The following is an 18394-nucleotide window of genomic DNA, read 5'->3' on the forward strand; positions in this document are numbered from 1 at the left end:
AAAAAAAAAAAAAAAAAAAAAAAAGAAAGGACTCCAACAATGTCGATCCGACTGACTCATCGCATGCCTTCTTCTAATTAATGTTTGTGATCCAGGATTTAGAACTTGCGGATTAGAAACGAAAGTTTATTTTATTTTGACGTGCAATATTGCTAGACCTCGAGGTAAAATGTTGATTCATTTTTTTATGCAACAAGTTGTTAACAACCAACCAAGTAACTCATCATAAGCACTAACTGATATGTCTTAAATCTTGTTTGAACTAATATTAAGTTTGCGAGTGCTAAACACAATTAATGTCTTTTTTTTGGGTTTGGGTCAACCATTATGTTTTTAGTATGGATTTTTCATGGTTTCAAAACACACACAGTATATGGTTTCCCCTTCTTGTTTGCAGGGATTCTAATGTCACTCGAAGGGAGAGTTTGAGTGACAAAATTAAGGCAATGGTAATAAGATTTTCCAAAACAACTTCTAGTAATTGGATTGGCTGCAACATTATTTATAGTCAATCATCAGTTGCATTATAGAAAAAGACTTCATCAACTGGAGTATTTTGCCTGGTAGTTGTTTAGAGGGTGTATAAGAATCAACAACCTAGGCTTTTCATTGGTCAAGGTACCAGGAGTGTGTCTCCTAGCAATGGGATTGACACCAATGCAGTGAGCAAACTTTGGCTATCCATAAGGCCTATCTCAATAGCGACAATAACCACAAGAGATTAGAGGGAATACATGTACATACCCACAGATTAAACACACAGAAATGATATCATTGTGGACAATAAGGATACCAACTGTGAGATTTCTCTTGTTTGAGAAAAAGAGGTCTGTGATTCCAATATGTATAATTATCACTAGTCTTTAGAATAATTTAGTGCTTTCTCCTGTGATTATGTGTTGAAGGAAGCTTCAAGGCCTTTATGCTGCAAGCTGGGTGCAAGATATAGGTCTAAATGATTACAAGAAGCAAGTGGACGCTGAACCTAAAAAAACAAGCTAAGGACACAGAGAATGAGCCCTCTGTTTTGGAAGATCTTGGTAAGAACTGCAAGAGGTGTCATGGAGGAGACTCTAAGGTCTTTATCATCATGGGTGTGGCTGACTCTCCTCAACGAGATCTACAATCACTCCATCAATTCCCATCACATATTGCATGTACACTGCCTCTCCCACATTGATTACAGAACCGATCATCTTTGTTTCAGGTGACGTACTGAAATGCACAGCCACAATGTCCTCAAAGGTCCACCGAGCCACCACCTCAATGAAATCGACGCCATGGTCCTTCTTCAACGATGTCCTTTTGTTTCCCCTTCTTCTCACGTTTGTATTTAAAATTTGACCTTTTTTTTTAACATGTTTTCTTGCTATTGCTCTTAGCAATGGCATTGGCACCAATGTAGTGAGCAAACTTCAAAAAACAACTCTCTGACATTTTTGTTGAGCTGATTCTTTTGGTTTGTTTGTTTGTGTTTCTGGATGATATAAGAACATTTAAAAATGAACAAATCACACTTTACGGTAATTGTTTATTTAACTAATTTTTTTGTAAATTTTCCATCACTTTTTAATATAGGTAATTGACTAATCTGTATAATTGAATGAGAACAAAATTTAAAGGATTTAAAACATGAATATTCTTATTACACAACTTCAACCACTTCACCTTCTTTGCAAACTGCAACACTAATCTCCAAAGTACTATTCTTCTTTGATTTCACCCTGCAACAATTTCTTCTAGGAGACTGCAGCCAGCCCAAAACAAAAAGTTTGAAACCATATGTTAATAGATTATTATTTTAAGCATTCATTCATTAGTAATAATAACATGACCATATAACATTTATGTCACAAATGTTCAACTTACTCTGTCCCAAAGATGAGGGTCCGGTTTCTTGTAAACAATGACCGTCTTAATGTCGCCCGGATTAGCCATCTTCCACCGACACTCAGGATGAGCCACACGGTGAATTTCATAACGGCTCACCGTCATATTTGTCACCGGATGAACTCCGGTTGATGTCATATAATACACAAACGGTTTCTGGCACGGATGACGACTCACTGGTCGGGTATTAAAAGCGTATGCGGTGTAATCCGCCCGTCGATACCTATCAGAGATATATTATACATTGTAAAACAAAATGACCATATCTATCAACTTATGTAATTTTCTAATGTTTTGATAATATACATTACCAATTTAAGAAGGTTCTCGACGGCATTTCGATCTCTCGAGCTGAAAATATTCCGCGGAAAATCTGAACTGCGAATCCCCAAGAGACGGAAACAGTCCATTTACGACGTTTGTCGTAACATATCGACTGTTGCATAAGTCCAGCAGAGTCTAGCTTCGCCGGGGCTTGTAGATGCTTCAAGGCGTAGACACGTGTCATGTTTGGAAAGATCGGTTCGACCACGTCGAGGTGGTGAACCGTAACCAATGGAGCCACCGGGTGAGCCGCTAGTAAACCAAAGAGATTGCCATACACGTCGTACTGTGAAACACACACAAAAGAAGAGATAATCAATTAATGCCGAACGGAAGACCCGATATGATGTTAAACTAATCTAAACCGACCGGTTCTTGGGTAGGTAACCGACGATCGGTTCTGTAATCAATGAAACATATCACCAACGAACAAGGAAATTGTCACGTGCGACACACGCGCCGTTAATGGCGTGACAGCTCTCTTAAAGAAACGACCTGACACCGTGACGACGTGTACCTTACTCCGGCAACAATATATAACGTACGGCCAAATTGTGGTCCAGTGACGTGGCATTTTATCATAATTGAGTTTTTAAAAGCCCATCGATTTTTTTTTAACCAAAATGGTGTAAAAACTTTGTTTGTTAATGAAAAAAAGTCCAAACAAAAAACGTTTTAATTTATTAATCTCGATTACCCATTTAATGCTCTCATTAACTACGTACACATTTATAAAGAAAACATTTACTATCCCTATTAAAATCCAATGATCATAACAAAATCTAGCTGTAGTTAAAACCTACTTTGCTAATTTAACCAACTGAAACAAAACACGAATATAGTTTAACTAGATTCGTATTAATCAACCAAAATATTTATTATTAGTAATATTATTGTGTTTGGTTTAAAAAAATAAAAATCTGGAGATGTTTTACTGTTAATTAACCAACTTTAATTAAACTAGATTCATATGAATCTTATGAGAATATTTACTACTATTATTAATTTGAATAAAAAAAGTGATAATGACGACTGACCTGGTGAAAACCGAGTTCTTTAGTGAGCGGAACACCGAGTTCGGCCATGCAAGCTTGCATCCGATCATCGGAACCGTACAATGCCGGATACCTTTTGATACACCGATCTTGCATTTTGCTCAGCGCCACCGCTAACGGATAACTTATAGCGAATCCTCCGCCGCCGTAAGCCATTCCGTAAGAGAAGTAAATGTTCTGAAGATGACTCTCCGATAAGCTTCCGATGTAATACATCTGAGTGTGGTCGTACTTCCTCAAAACTCTGATCAGATTCTCGGCGACGAAAACAGTGTCGTCGTCTCCCATAACGAACCATCTCACGTCTTTGAGCCCTAGCTTGAGCGTCTCCGTGACGATTCTCGAGATTCTAATCGCCGATCTGTGTCCCTGTTTGTTCTTGTAAGGAAATTTCGAAGTATCGCCGGAGATTCTCACCGGCGGGAGGCTGTTTTCGTCGTCTTCTTCTTCCTTAACCGGTTTCTCTAACCAGACGTAACCGCGCATTTGGTTCGGTTTGTACCAGATCTTGATGTACTCTTTCCTCTGCTTCCACAGCCTCGCCGACGCCGCGATTCCGAAAACCACGTGCTGGAGTCCGGTTTTCGGCGGAGGAGGTGGTGGTGGAAGCGGCGAAGGTGGAGGGGGAGAAGATGCGTAAGGTTCGATCACGGCCGTTTGATTTGAGTGGAAGAGAATCAACGGCTGAGATGAGTTCACGATGTCGTTGAGTCGACGAACAACGGCGGAGAATGGCTCCACGTGACAGGCACGTGAGTTGGAGATGAGCTTGAGTGTGTAGACGACGTAAGTGGCGGAGACAAGGAGGAGGAGCGTCACCATTAGCTTGGAAACGGGTCGGGCCGGTGAACCGGATCCGGATAAAGTCCGTTCCCACATCAGCTTCTCTGATGGATCTTTATGGTTATTCAACTTCATCTCAAGAACCACAATATTAAAAAAAAAAAACGAAAACTAAATCAAAATTGTGGAATGGGAAAATAATTTGATAATAAATATTTTGATGGAAACAAATTTTATGAAGAAAGTGAGATTAGAAGAGAAGAAGAAGAACATGCAGTGGCTCTGTTTCTGATTTTTGTAAAAGAGAAAACAAAAAGGGTCTTATCGTGAAAGAGACTCATTTTTACTTAGTTTATATATTGCTACTATTTTAAAATATACTTTTAGTATAGTCGTGAAAAAAGAAATCAATATACTTTTCATTATTATCTCAAAGCAACTAAAAAATAAAAATCTAATCTAATCGTGATAAAAATATTTTGTTTTCATATATAAAAGTTAGATACTTTTTTTTTGGTAGAATATAAAAGTTAGATACTGATCAACAGCTAATTGTTACTATCAGATTGATCTTGCAATCATATTAGCAAAAAAACAAAAGTTATACGTTATTATTAGATTTTAGTTCTGTTAAGCTATAAAATACCATCGAGTTTGAACACTTTTTTTCCTTTTTTTGTAATTTACTGTATATTTACACCCAAACCTCCGACAAAACTATACACACTCAATCAAATTTGCCTAAGTCTAAAATTAATATTTTTCTGTTTTTACTGTGATAACGATTGTAGTGTACTTTTTTACATGGACACGTGTAGGGATCATAGTGGAAAATATGTGTCGGTAGTAGTAGCAAAACTTTGGGAAAGGTGGGGGGAGCTAGTATTATTTTAATTATTATAGGGGTTGATTTAGAAATAAACTAGAAATGTTGGGGGAATTTATGAATGACAGGGGTCATGGGTGGTGGTGTTGTTGCTGCAGGCTACGAGGCAAATTTATCACATCCATGCTAAACTCTTATAAGGACATCTCTGAGTTCATCAGAGAGTAATTTGTTGCTTGTTTTACCTTAATTTTAGCTACTTTTGTCGAAACCACATTCTTTATGGTCAATGGGTTCTGTTATTACATTTTTCCCCTAAATAAAAGACCTAAATTACTTTTTGACAATACCGGTGTTTCAACTTAAATTTGATGAATGTGGTGGATTAGTTAAGTAGTATTTGTTAGATTACAATGCATGTACCGACGCTTTTAGTGTCAAGTGATTTAGATATAAGATGTTTTGTTATGGTTATACTGTTCTTATCCTTTGTATTAACAAGACTAGAGAAATGTGCCCTTACAATAATGTTTTGGGGCATGACATGTCCAACAAAGTGACTTGAATATTTTTGCCGACAATGACACCCGACGTTAGGAGCACAGAGTACACTTTATAATGGTGAAAATGGTAGGCCGTTTATCAATGTTGCATTCTTCGGATAGAGATCGTCGAGTTTAATTACTTTATATATCTGGTCTAAAATTTGGCCTTTTGAAGCGGTGATCTTGGGCTGAGACTGATCTTGAACTTGCTTTGATTTAGTGATCTTTCTTTACCATGAATCACCTTCCTTAGAAATCTCCTCAGATATATGTATTTGGACTCGAGTGGAGATAAATTGGTGTTAATAAAGAAACAGTAAAGATACATGCTAGGAAGCTTGGTGTGAGGAATAAGAAGAAAAGACGATAGATGTTGTCTGCTGAATTATGGTTTGAAAGATCTGTTTAAGTTGGTTGTGCTTTATTTACATTATATGTGACACTTACAATAATAATTTGTGATCATAAGTCTATGTAAGTTATAAGTCTACAATTTGAACCAGCTGATGCAATAACGAACCGAGAAGTTTTGGAGTAGATGCTTAAATCTCTTGATACGCTAATAGATCTTATTATTATAGTAATGGATATGCTAAGAGTTATTGCTACATAAAGTAACTAAGAACATTAAAAGGTTATAACAAGAAGTAAAGAACTTCACAAGAAACCTACTTTAACAAATCATATATGAATCGTATGCAAACACCAATCTTCACATTCTCTTACCATAATTAAATTTCTCCACCAAAAATTACAAAATCGTTTATTTGTCGCATGCTAATTAAGCGATTCATATTACAACAATATATGGCCTCCATGGTTAATGTTATGAGTCCAATAGTTACGAGAAATCTCATCACCAAATTCATAACTCAACGGCTCAAACCAGATCTACCTTCTATACAACATTCCGGCCGGTTCAATGCAATCAAGGATGATCCAAAAAAGATGATAAATAAGTATGCTTCAAGGAGAAATACCGTGGTTTCGTGTTTAGATCAATCCAATCCTAAGTCGAATCAAATCTCTGGGTATGATGCTGTTATGAAATTTTATTCCTCTATAAACGAAAAGAATCAAGATCGATTAAGAAGTTGCATCTCCAACGATTGTTTTATCGATGATTTCTCCTTCTCTAAGCCTTTTCAAGGGAAAAATGTAAGAATATTTCTATATGACAACTATCCACGAATTTTTAATTCTATGCAATGTGTATATTTTACATTTCAAGATTTGGTTTTGTGACTGAACAATATATGTTTGCAGGAAGCTATGAAGTTTTTTGAAGAACTTGTGAAGAGTATGGGACAAAACGTAAAGTTTTGTGTTGAAAATGTGTGCGAAGGAGATGGACATAGTGCTGCTGTTAATTGGCATCTTGGTACGTACATGTATATTAATTAGTACATCACTTAATGCATATTGCCTAATGATTACGTTATTAATTAACTATCTTAGTTATATTTTAATACTTTCATTAATTCGTCTTCTTTTCATTTTTTGTTTATTGATATGAAGAATGGAAAGGACGAAAAATACCCTTTACAAGAGGATGCAGCTTTTATGAATTTACAGACGAAGGAGGAAGATTGGTTATTAGGTTATATCTCAATATATATCAAAATGATTTTTTTTTAGCTATATCTCAATTTTTATTTATTTCAAATCTATACTAATAAACAAATAATCTTGTAATTGATTTAACAAAAAAAATAAAAAATCAGAAACGCGAAGATTTTGATTGAATCACCAATTAAACCGGGAGGAATCACACTGGTAAAATAGTTTTCTCAGTTTTTACAATGACAATATATGGATGAGAGTTATTATTTTGTATACTTTATAATATTCAAACCCTTTATTAGTTTGTTACTTATATTTTTTTTTTTGGTTCAGAGCCTGTTAAAGAACATCACGTTCTTGTTCGACGAATTCCCAAAAGGAGCTGAGTGTAAGTTTTCATTATTTTCTTTTAAAAAAATATCATATTTAACTTAAAATTGGTATGTTTTGTTAAAACCTTTTTTCTAATTTTTCAACATTTCAGTGTTTTTGGAGAAACCTTATGCTATAATCCAATCAGCAATACGAATTTATGCACTTTTCTTGGCGCCACTCATAAACCATGTAATGGCAAGCTACCTGAAGCTATTAAACAACATGGCCGAGTTCTTCTTATTGGTCGTCAAAATCATCATCAAAATTCGAAACCTCTTCTCCAAGTAGAACAAATAACAAGCATCACATCTTTTTATTCTTGATTAATCATCTTTTTCCTACATTTGATGATACATTTCACCAACCATCAATTATATGATTATTTGTATTTTTAAACAACAAAAACTAAAAATCTTCAAGGGATGTTAATTAGAGTCTAGAGATATGCTAAAATGAGTTTTACTTTACGGAATCTGGCCACAAAGTTACAAAACTGAGGTTAAATTCCGATTATAGAGCCAAAAAAACCCCAACCTTTTTGTAACTACTTCATAATCATGTAACTAGTCTTGGGCATATAATCCGAAATTGAACAAACCTGAATCGATTCAAATAAAACCAATTGGTTTTTATATTGATTGTATTCGGATTTCATTTAAACCAATTCGAACTAAATTTCGATCGGTTATCTGCTAAACCGAATACACAATTAATTTATGTATATTTGGGTTTAGGCATTCATATTATTTTCGGGTCTCTGTTAGGAGTCCATTAGCTATAAAAGGATCTCTAACTTCAGACCTTATTGTTAAGGACCACACACTTTAGCCATCTGAGCTATTATAACTTTTTGGTTTCACTTTCTGGATGGTAGATATAAGGAATTCGACTTAAGTTCGGATTTTTAAAAAAGTTGAAAACCGATCCAAATCCAAACAAATATGAATCGATTCGACTTAAGTTCGGATTTTAAAAAAAGTTGAAAGCCGATCCAAATCCAAACAAATATGAATCGATCCGATCCAAAACACAATCAGATTCTAAATGGATTCTATATATCCCAGTCCGAGAGATCCGAAATCCGAAAAATCGATCTGATCTAAACCGAAAATCCAAACACCCAGGACGACAGGAAGTGATTACATTTAAGTATTTTATACCTGTTGTGATCCTAAGCCCAAATTATAAACAAGCCCATTAAGAAAGAGAGACAAAAAAATGAAAAAGTGAAGAGTCTTTCAGTTATTTTAATTGTACAGATGTAAGAACAAATAATTGGAGAGAGAGAGAGAGAGAGACAATTTTGATTGTAAAGATGAGAGCACTGTGGAGTCAGTTGAGTGCCATTTCCAACTGCAAGCTTTCTCCGAGGATCAGCACAATATCCTCAGCAAACTTGACTTCAATTCGAAATATGTCAACCATCTCTTCTACTGAAGATCCCGAGCTCAGTGATTTTTTGGCGTTTTTAGAATCTCTCAAGAACTATGAGAAAGCAGGTGTACCAAAAGGAGCTGGAACTGATTCTGGTGATGGTTTCGATCTCGGTCGAATGAGACGGCTCATGATTCGCCTCCGTAATCCTCATTCCAATTACAAGGTTCGTGCTTTTGCAATTTTCAACCATTTCTCTTATTGATCTCTAAGTTATAAAGGTCTCATCTTTAGATTTGGGATGTTTCTATTTTTTTTGTACTCTGATTCTCCTGTGGGTTGAAAACGCTTGTAACTGTTGGAAGTTGTTTATTTAAAGGTCTCATCTTTAGATTTGAGTAGTAACTATAGATTCTCCTATGGATTGATGAAGACACTTGTAATTGTTGGAAGTTGTTGATTTAAAGGTCTCATCTTTTAAATTTTGATTGTGTCTTTTTTTTTGTGTGTGTTATGCATACTTTGGTTTGATGTTTCAAGGTAAGATTAACAATGAGGGCAGTGATTATAGGTAGTTCATGTGGCTGGAACAAAGGGTAAAGGGTCAACTTCTGCCTTTCTCTCCAATATCTTACGGGCTGGAGGATATTCAGTTGGTTGTTATTCTAGGTAAAGTATTGAATTTGGATGAAGGTTATGTTAGATCTTGAGTTTGAATCTTTTGTGATTTCACATTCATGAGCTTTTGTTCTTGATTGCAGCCCGCATCTTATGAGTATCAAAGAACGTATTTCCTGTAATGGACATCCTGTCTCTGCTTCCACTCTTAATGATCATTTCTATTCAATCAAACCGGTTCTCGATCAGTCTATTCAAGAGGAAAATGGTTCTTTGAGTCATTTTGAGGTTACCAATTCAAAGCTTCTTCTAGATTTTTTTTTACTTCACATGGTATTGCTTAAGTGTAATTAAGATGTATCTGTTTTGCAGATTCTCACTGGGATAGCCTTTTCATTATTTGAGAAAGAAAATGTCGACATTGCAGTTATAGAGGTTAGTGATTTTGCTCATTTTTATTACATTACATTAGACAATCTAATGACACTTGCTTTTGCTGTCTTGTAGACTACTTATGGCACTGTTTTATTTGTTTTTGTATCATTAGGCTGGGCTAGGAGGAGCTCGAGATGCTACAAATTTCATTGAAAGTTCAAATCTTGCTGCCTCAGTCATAACAACGATAGGTGAAGAGCACATGGCTGCCCTCGGAGGTTCCTTGGAAAGTATAGCTGAGGCAAAATCTGGAATTATCAAACACGGTCGTCCAGTTAGGTGGTTTTGATGTATTTGCTTTCCGTATAACCATTGGTTATAAGCACATTGTTAGATAGAAATTTATGTGTTCTTATAAAACGTGTAGGTGGTTTTAGGGGGACCATTTCTTCCTCATATCGAAGGCATTCTTCGTTCTAAAGCAGCATCAATGTCGTCATCGGTTATTTTGGCATCTGATATTGGATCTAGTTCTTCAATGAAAGGTATCTTCAACAAAAATGGGATCGGTCTTTGTGAGTCCTGTGACATCGTAATACAACACGAGACAGATAATAAACCAGTAAGTGTCAGAAACCTTTGATTCCTTTATTAAAAGCAAGAAGTTCACTTGTGATTCTGAATGTATCAATAAATTATACATAATAAATGCAGATTGTTGAGCTTAGTGATGTAAATCTACGGATGCTTGGACATCACCAGCTCCAAAATGCTGTTACTGCCACATGTGCGTCTCTTTGTCTTCGCGCTCAAGGTATGAAGCTGAAGCACTTTGAACCTCCCTATATAAAGCTCCCTATATAAAGCAACGAAAGTATTAAAAAGTTGACAAATTTTGTAACTTTCTGGATGGAATAATCAGGATGGTGGAGAGTGACAGATGAGGCAATTAGGATTGGTTTAGAGAATACTCGTTTACTTGGGAGAAGTCAGTTTTTGACACCAAAAGAAGCAGAGACTTTACAGTTACCTGGAGCAACAGTGCTTCTTGATGGAGGTTGGTAATAGCTTTAGTGTCTCTGTTTCGAATCGGTTTACTGTATCAATCTTTGTTCTGTTTTTTCAGCTCACACCAAAGAATCAGCGCGAGCTCTAAAGGAGATGATAAAGAGGGATTTTGCAGAAAAGAGATTGGTGTTTGTGGTTGCAATGGCCAGCGACAAAGATCATGTGTCGTTTGCTAAAGAACTTCTCTCAGGTCTAAAGCCAGAAGCAGTGGTTCTTACAGAAGCTGACATTGGTGGAGGTAAGGTTAGATCAACAGCGTGTGCGGTTTTGAAGGAATCATGGATAAAAGCTGCTGATGAATTGGGATTAGGGTCTATGGAAGCTTCAGAAAACAAAACTGTGTTTGATTCCTTAAAGCTTGCGTATAAGATTCTCAGCGATGACACAAGTGACTCAGGAATGGTTATAGTCACGGGTTCACTTCACATTGTATCTTCAGTCTTAGCTTCTCTTCAACATTAAATTAGCTGCTTTCTTCTTTGATGTGTTATGCTTTTGATTATCTTTGTAAAAACTCAGTTTGTGTAATATAAACGAAAGTACAAACCAAATAAACCTATTTGGAACTTTATGAACACTACTTAGTCTTTGGAACCCTCCCAGCGAGACAGAGACTATTCAAACAAGCACATAGGTGAAGCCGTGAAGGTGAGATTAAAATGTTTTGTCCCACATCGGTTGTGTGGAGGAGTAAGAAGGTCGTGGGCCTAGTATAAAAGGAGAAGGGGTGGTGAGGTGAACAAGTATGATCCTTCAGGCAAGTTAAAGGGGAAATGAAGAATGGGTTTAATCTCGCTTTAAATGCGTGATGAGCGTACCGCTCAAAGCCTGTTACGACTAATTGGGCGCTCCAATTTTATACCAATCTGATCCCTCTCTCTTGTTCAATCCTTTTTTTAATCCAAACCTTTTTTTTTTTACTTTTTTTTAAAATTATATTTTTAATATAAATTAAAACTAATTATTTTGGTAATGTAAGAATAAACTATATTTTTGTAAAAGTCTTAAAAATACGTTTTTAGCCCACGTCGTATTGGCCTAGTTCTCATTAAATTTTAGGAAATTTCAAATTAAAAATATCTAGAATTATTATTATATTTGGATGGGAGTAATTTTGTATTTGGGTGTAATGTCTAGTTTGTATTTTCAAAATGATTAAGTTGTACGAGGAAACAGATGAAATAACTAAGAGATAAAAGTGGACCGAAGAGACTTTCCTCTAAGTTGAAAGCTAAATCATTCAATGTTCTTGAAATTGATTCTACTTCAAATTGATGCTCAAGAGGGAGGTGACACTGATACGATACTTTAAAGACGTCAACACAGTGTTACATTGTAAACTCTTTTGAAAGCAAGGATTATGCATGAGCAGAACATTGATAAGAGTGGTTGTGTTTTTGGAAATGTTTCGAAATGCTAAAGAGCTTCTTTCTGTAAACCCTGAGCACAAAAACTAGCTTCTTTTAAAAATAAATATATAAGAAGTGTAAAATGGTGCTGCCCAGGATCGAACTGGAGACCTTTTGCGTGTAAGGCAAACGTGATAACCACTACACCACAGCACCTAATAATAATTTCTACGGCTCCTCCTTACATATCGTTTTGCTTCCACCATTGATAATACACTATTTTATAGTTATAAAAACATGAGGAGCCAAACCTAACCTAACCAGAGCAGCTCATCAAACAACTGGTCTCCTTTCCATTACTCCTCATCCGCAAATAACGCCTTGCAATATGATTGTCTAACAAACTTTGTTGAGCTTTATTTTGAAAGACATGTCATATTGTGTGGATTCTGAAGCCCACGATTGGCGCAGCCTCGTTTAGGGTTTTTGTATCTTCAGTTGATATATACTTTTTATTAACCGCAAGAAAACCGAGGAAAATGAAAATAGGGTTTCTGAAGGGTGAGAAGAACAAAAAAAACCACTAATGGCGACGATGATCTCCAATCTTCCAAAGGATATGATAGAGGAGATCATTTCTAGGGTTCCTCAAAGATTTAGGAAAGCAGTGAGATTAACTTGCAAAAGTTGGAACAATTTAACCACAAGTGAGAGCTTCACGAAGATGTGGATTGGCAAAGCAGCAACAAGAGAAGCGAAGACTATGATGATCTCGGTTACACCTCACAATCTTTATTTAATGAGCGTTGTTGTCGACGACGTCCATCCGTCTGTGGAGTTTAAAGGTCAGCTTAGTTTTCTTCATAATCAAGTTAGTATTGACGAAGTCTTCCACTTTGAGGTTTATTGCTATGCATCTTGAAAGACACTACTAGGGTTGTGGTTTGGAATCCGTATTAGGGGCAAACAAGGTGGATCAAACTCAGATATCCACACAGTTCTCACTCTTGGGAAAAGTCCAAATTTGCTCTTGGTTACGAGGATAAGGAATCTTGTCGTAGGGTTAAATTGTTGAGGTTTTTAAATTCTAGAATACCCGAAAAGGAGGAACTTTTTGAAATCTACGATTTTGACTCTTGACTTATGGAAAACTCTTGATGTCACTCCAAACTGGTATATACCTTTTTCGGACTATGGGGTTTGTGTTAAGGGAAACACTTACTGGCCAGCTAAAAAAAGGAGCTCCTCAAGATTGCCCCGTCACATAATTTGTTTTGATTTTACAAGAGAAAGATTTGGACCGCTTTTACCTTTGCCACTTGGCGCTAGGGGTCGTGGATATACATATGTGATATTATCTTGTGTTAAAGAAGAGAAGCTTGCAGCTTTATTGCGATAGCACAATTCATATGAATATGAGTTTGTGATATGGATCTCGACTAAGATTGAGGCCAACATGGTGTCGTGGACTAAGTTCTTGAGAATGGTGGATATGCGTGATGATATGTTTTCCAGTTACGTTCTTCATCGACGAGGCTAAATACTTGAGAAAATTGGATACTTGAGAAAATTGGATCTAAATACTTGAGAAATAATAGAGACTATCCCAAGACATTTATACTTACCACTATTACTAAGGCTAAATACTTGAGAAAATTGGATCTAGCAGTACCAGAAAGAAACTACTGTCGGACACCTTTGTGCTATTATGTCCCAAGTTCGGTCCAAATCAAGAAACCTGCACGAGGCAAGGAGGATAGAACAAAGTGGTTTAGACAACCGTCGATTTGCTGAAAACAGGTCGAGACTTACCGCAAATGAAAGGCTAGTCTAGAATCAATATTTATAAGTAGGAGGTGAAGGCGAAACATTGAGAGAGGTCAAGTTTTGAAACGCTTCGCGAGACACACCTAGACACACCTAGACACACCTAGTTAACTAGGTTCTCGACCCGCACCTACATACGTAATTATTTTTCGTAATTTAAAAAAAAAAAAATTTTCAAGTAATCAAACCCATCTAATATGTCTGATTGCAACGTTTAAATTGTTTTGACTCGAAAAAACCCCATTCCTCGTAATTCACATGAGTAAATAGTATGTCCACATATGTTTTGCATAAATTTTTGTTCCCAAAATTCTCGTCTCGTATTTTTGTCATACATAAATATATATATACACACAAAATTCTCATAACCTGATTATTATGGAACTAATTTGAACGATTTTCTAAAATATAATAAATCTGTTCTTTAATCTTTTTTTTCCTAATATGTAAATTGGGTCAGTTTGACAACATGTATATTTGATATGATTTTCTTTTTAACCCTGAAGTGTATTTTCCAATTAATAGTATAGATTTCCTTCAATTATTGAATGAAATATTCCTTAGTTATACTAATGACAATTTAATGTAAATAATATAGTAAGAGAAGGGCAAACAATAAAATGGGATATAAAGTATTTTATATAGGAGGTACCAAAGGTAATTTATTAAGGAGAATTCTATAAATTTGGATATTTTTAGTTTTTTTAAGGAATATATGTGTCCGTAATTGATGGAGAAATAAAATTACAAAATTGTTTCGTGAGGGGAAGACTATAATTGGTCATTAAATCTCTTATATAATTGGTCTTAGTTACGGTATTATATCACTGGATTTAATAAATTTTAATTAGTCATTATATTCCTATATATCTCAGCTATTGGTATAATATTATTCCTTGTTTTCATTTTTATTAGACTAGATTTTCTAAATTTAAAGATTTCTGTAAAAACACTATAACTACATATTTATATATAATGTTTAACTACATAGTTATCTAAATTAAAATATATATTCATGTCATTTCAATCGGTGTTCATATGTTCTTTTGGGCAAATATAATTATTGTTTTTAGCAAAAGAATAAACATTGAGCTAGTTTCAAATGATCTTCGTTTCTTTTACCATTAGAACTTTATAAAATTATTAGAAAGTAATATTATTTATATTTTTGAAAATATGATTTTAAATATATATTTTACCGCAAATGAAAGGCTAGTCTAGAATCAATATTTATAAGTAGGAGGAGAAGGCGAAACATTGAGAGGGGTCAAGTTTTGAAACGCTTCGCGAGACACACCTAGAAGAATATCTTACGTAATAAAGAACAATATATAATGTTGTTCGTGCTGTTGGGTTTTGTACTTTACTTTCTTCTGTCTTTTTGTATAATAATGTTTTGGGTTATGAATGATTGAACATGCAGGTAACCAAAACAGCCCAAGTGTTTAGGGTTACTCCACACAGCTTACACTAGGTGTGCTATAATAGTTCACTAACTGCAGCTTTATCCATCAAACCTTTGTGACATAACCTGCAAATGACTTCCTGATCAGTTGTTGAACTCTTAACAAACAAGTTCATGTTATATGCTTCTTCAAATAAACCGTAAGCACAAACAACCTCGTCTACCTTAATAAATGCTCTAATGCTTATCTCATATGCGTGGCTGTTTCCAATTCGTCTCCATCTCTTTGCATAGAGAGTCTTAGCTCGACAAGATCCCGCCGGACTTACCAATGTCTTCATGAATAAAATGTATATATGTAACTACATTAGGCTCTATCTAGCTTGATTCATAAAAGACATCATCTTTATGACTCCTTCAATATCGTTCTCCTTGCATAAGCCATTGATCTAGACATAGTAATAAAAATAAAGAGCAGCTCATCAAACTAGTACTTGTCTCCTAGTAAATATGTATTATTGAGTGAGGGCTGTTTTGTAATTTTGCCGAAAACCCCCCAGTAAACAAAACATAATTTAGTTGGGGCTTTATGGGACCTTATGCAGGAATGCTGACGTTGAAATGCACATATTGGTAGTCGGCTCTCTTGCTCTCTATTGCTCTCTAATACCAATTTGTATCGTAAACAAAAGGATGTGATTTTATAAAGCAAAGTACAAACAAAAAAAATACTTTTAACACTTGCTTTTCTCAACCTCTCCCAGCTTCCAAAATGGACTTGAGGAACCATTAACACTTGCTTTAATAACGATGCTGTTGGGTTTCTCTTTTACTTTGATTCGTGAAAATAAAAAAAAGATCGGTCCAAACATTTTGATGTTACAGGAGAGAAAAAGACAGACTATTAAGACAACTGCTCCTCGAGGAATTACAAGACAGTAGTTGATGTTTCAGTTATGGTCTTGTCTTGTGTTGAAGCTTGTCACTTGCTTGGGTCTCTGAGATATGTATTACTAATTATATCTATAAACCGTTATAACTCATGTATGTAGACAAGTCGCTTTGTATATAAGCTCCGGAAAAAAAAATTTAGGAGAATTAAAAAGGGATGGCAGGGAATGTAAAAGATTCATGACACGATCCAACATTTCTTCATAAAATTCTAACGTAAAAAACAATCATATTGTGAAAATGGTTTTAAGAAAGAAACAAAGTTCCCAAAGACACATTCGTTCTCAGATCAAAGGTACTATGTAACCTTTAATTAAGACCAAAAAGAAACAAGAAAGGATCATAAATTCCCTTTCAAGGAAGATCAGATCCAGCAGCTGGACCAGCACCACCACCAAAACCACCGGATCCACGACCAAACCCTTGTCTAGCTCCACCAGAAGGTGCCTGCACAACCCCAACACATTTAATTACACACCAATACAAATGCTCGACAACATTTTGTAATGATTCTAATGTAATGTGCAACAGCTAAAGCTTACAAATCATGTTTCCTAATGTAATGTGTAATGAAATGTAATTACAAACAAGTTTCCTCAAAATCAAGCATGATACTAATGTAATGTGTAACAGCTAAAAGGGTTCAGGAAGAAGTATCAAAGAACCAACAGTTAACAGAGAATGACAAGAAAAGAAAGTTTTTTGTACCCTGAAGGCTGGCTGGTAATCAGCAGGAGCTCCACTCTTGTCACCATACTCTCCACCTGATCTAGGACCTCCACGGTATCCCTCTCTATCACCAGACCTCCTCTCTCCATCACGAGGTGGGCCACTGTAAAAAACAAATCAAAACCGTCACATATTAAACACTATACAAGTAACCATTAGACTCTTCACCACACTCAATTGAAGAAGACATGATACAACAACAAGAAGATTGATACAATAGAAGATTAAAGTTGATTACCGGGGACGGTCACCATGTGGGCCTCCCATAGGTCGACCAAGAGGCTTCTGTTGCTTCTTCAAAGTAGCAGGAACAATCTCAGATGGGAGATTGAGGTAAGTCCTGAGGAAGTCAATGCCTTCATTTGTGAGGAACCAGTAGTAATGCATCCAGGCAAAGGTCTCACGAACATATTCCTTAGATTTGAAACTCTGCATCAACTTGATAACTTGCAGATTCGGGACACTCTCGATCAAAGGATGTTGTGGCAAATTGAAATCCTTTTTAGCAAACAAAACACCCTCTGCACAAAACACAACCCATTTCTAAGTACACTTATCTTGATTCTATCAATCAATCATTCAATCAATGCTATTGTCTTTCTATGCATAAAGACCACTAGATTCATAAGCTCAAAACAAGTTCGTACCTTTGAAGAGGTACTTGGAGATCTCACGGCGATTCTTCTCTGATATGATCTGCAAATACGAGAAACAAGATCAGTTTGATTTTGTACTCATCATTTGAAATCAGTATTGGATTAAGGCAACGAGAGATTCAGAGATTAGAGATGCCTACCATGGTTGCGATGAGATTGACAGAGGAAGAGACGACAGAGAAGGTGACTGCGTTTGTATGTGTTTTGCTTTCACTTCTTCTCCTCACGCGAAACCCTAGTTTCGACTGAAGCCGCCACTTTTATATCATGTTTGTTTTAAGGGTTTTATTATGTATCCCAAATTGGGCTGAGATTAAAAAAAGTCTTAATGGGCCAACGTAGCCCAATATGTTTTCGACCCAATCTAACAAAACTTCTTCTTACTACGGTACCGTTTAGCTTACATCAAGGTCTTCTTCATGTTGAGCATTATGACATTTTAAAGTCTATGAGTAATTCGTGAGAAATTTCATCAAGTAACCATAAAGATACTTTAAATCAAGAAGAGGTCATATAACTCAATATACACATATGATTTCATACCTCTTGGTTCAAAGTAATCGATCGAAGAGGATACAACAAGTATTTACTTTGACAACACTATGAGTTCTTGCAGGAAAAAACTATGGGAAAACAAGATATAGCAAAAGCAAAGATATACTTAACGCAAACACCTTCTTC

The 18394-nt window shown here is 35.7% G+C and overlaps 4 protein-coding genes, 1 non-coding gene and 1 pseudogene across 5 annotated transcripts; 3 read left to right on the forward strand and 3 right to left on the reverse strand.

Annotated features, from left to right (window-relative positions):
- LOC104724513 lies at positions 1583-4280 on the reverse strand. Its single transcript, XM_010443005.2, has 4 exons — positions 3252-4280; positions 2202-2500; positions 1870-2113; positions 1583-1747 (listed from the first exon to the last, which is right to left on the reverse strand). The coding sequence occupies exons 1-4, from the start codon at positions 4185-4187 to the stop codon at positions 1646-1648; spliced, it is 1581 nt and encodes a 526-aa protein (XP_010441307.1). The 5' UTR covers positions 4188-4280; the 3' UTR covers positions 1583-1645.
- Positions 6090-7828, forward strand: LOC104724514. Its single transcript, XM_010443006.2, has 6 exons — positions 6090-6581; positions 6690-6804; positions 6942-7023; positions 7148-7199; positions 7320-7374; positions 7471-7828. The coding sequence occupies exons 1-6, from the start codon at positions 6198-6200 to the stop codon at positions 7647-7649; spliced, it is 867 nt and encodes a 288-aa protein (XP_010441308.1). The 5' UTR covers positions 6090-6197; the 3' UTR covers positions 7650-7828.
- On the forward strand, positions 8617-11373 carry LOC104724515 (dihydrofolate synthetase-like). Its single transcript, XM_010443008.2, has 9 exons — positions 8617-8961; positions 9307-9404; positions 9497-9641; positions 9726-9788; positions 9901-10062; positions 10156-10350; positions 10443-10542; positions 10651-10785; positions 10855-11373. The coding sequence occupies exons 1-9, from the start codon at positions 8677-8679 to the stop codon at positions 11256-11258; spliced, it is 1587 nt and encodes a 528-aa protein (XP_010441310.1). The 5' UTR covers positions 8617-8676; the 3' UTR covers positions 11259-11373.
- TRNAV-UAC lies at positions 12289-12361 on the reverse strand. Its single transcript has one exon. It is a non-coding gene; the product is annotated as a tRNA-Val (tRNA).
- LOC109127368 lies at positions 12732-13939 on the forward strand (annotated as a pseudogene).
- Positions 16487-17971, reverse strand: LOC104724516 (40S ribosomal protein S10-2-like). The gene is made up of 5 exons (XM_010443009.1): positions 17854-17971; positions 17705-17753; positions 17296-17578; positions 17037-17160; positions 16487-16775 (listed from the first exon to the last, which is right to left on the reverse strand). Exons 1-5 carry the CDS (start codon positions 17854-17856, stop codon positions 16683-16685), a joined length of 552 nt encoding a protein of 183 aa, XP_010441311.1. The 5' UTR covers positions 17857-17971; the 3' UTR covers positions 16487-16682.

This window comes from Camelina sativa, chromosome 11 (assembly GCF_000633955.1).
Source record: "Camelina sativa cultivar DH55 chromosome 11, Cs, whole genome shotgun sequence".
In the NCBI taxonomy this organism is placed as follows: Eukaryota; Viridiplantae; Streptophyta; class Magnoliopsida; order Brassicales; family Brassicaceae; genus Camelina; species Camelina sativa.

Bases quoted from the DNA above. Each gene is read 5' to 3' on its own strand.
- LOC104724513 (XM_010443005.2), bottom strand. From the start codon at position 4,187: ATGAAGTTGAATAACCATAAAGATCCATCAGAGAAGCTGATGTGGGAA. The intron at 2,114-2,201 runs GTAATGTATATT...TATCTCTGATAG, and splicing joins TCGAGAACCTTCTTAAATTG to GTATCGACGGGCGGATTACA. The intron at 1,748-1,869 runs GTAAGTTGAACA...GGCTGGCTGCAG, and splicing joins ACCCTCATCTTTGGGACAGA to TCTCCTAGAAGAAATTGTTG.
- LOC104724514 (XM_010443006.2), top strand. From the start codon at position 6,198: ATGCTAATTAAGCGATTCATATTACAACAATATATGGCCTCCATGGTT. The intron at 6,582-6,689 runs GTAAGAATATTT...ATATGTTTGCAG, and splicing joins AGCCTTTTCAAGGGAAAAAT to GAAGCTATGAAGTTTTTTGA. The intron at 7,200-7,319 runs GTAAAATAGTTT...TTTTTGGTTCAG, and splicing joins AACCGGGAGGAATCACACTG to AGCCTGTTAAAGAACATCAC.
- LOC104724515 (XM_010443008.2), top strand. From the start codon at position 8,677: ATGAGAGCACTGTGGAGTCAGTTGAGTGCCATTTCCAACTGCAAGCTT. The intron at 9,789-9,900 runs GTTAGTGATTTT...TTGTATCATTAG, and splicing joins TCGACATTGCAGTTATAGAG to GCTGGGCTAGGAGGAGCTCG. The intron at 10,543-10,650 runs GTATGAAGCTGA...TGGAATAATCAG, and splicing joins TCTTTGTCTTCGCGCTCAAG to GATGGTGGAGAGTGACAGAT.
- LOC104724516 (XM_010443009.1), bottom strand. The intron at 17,579-17,704 runs GTACGAACTTGT...TGTTTTGTGCAG, and splicing joins CTCCAAGTACCTCTTCAAAG to AGGGTGTTTTGTTTGCTAAA. The intron at 16,776-17,036 runs GTACAAAAAACT...GGGGTTGTGCAG, and splicing joins ATTACCAGCCAGCCTTCAGG to GCACCTTCTGGTGGAGCTAG.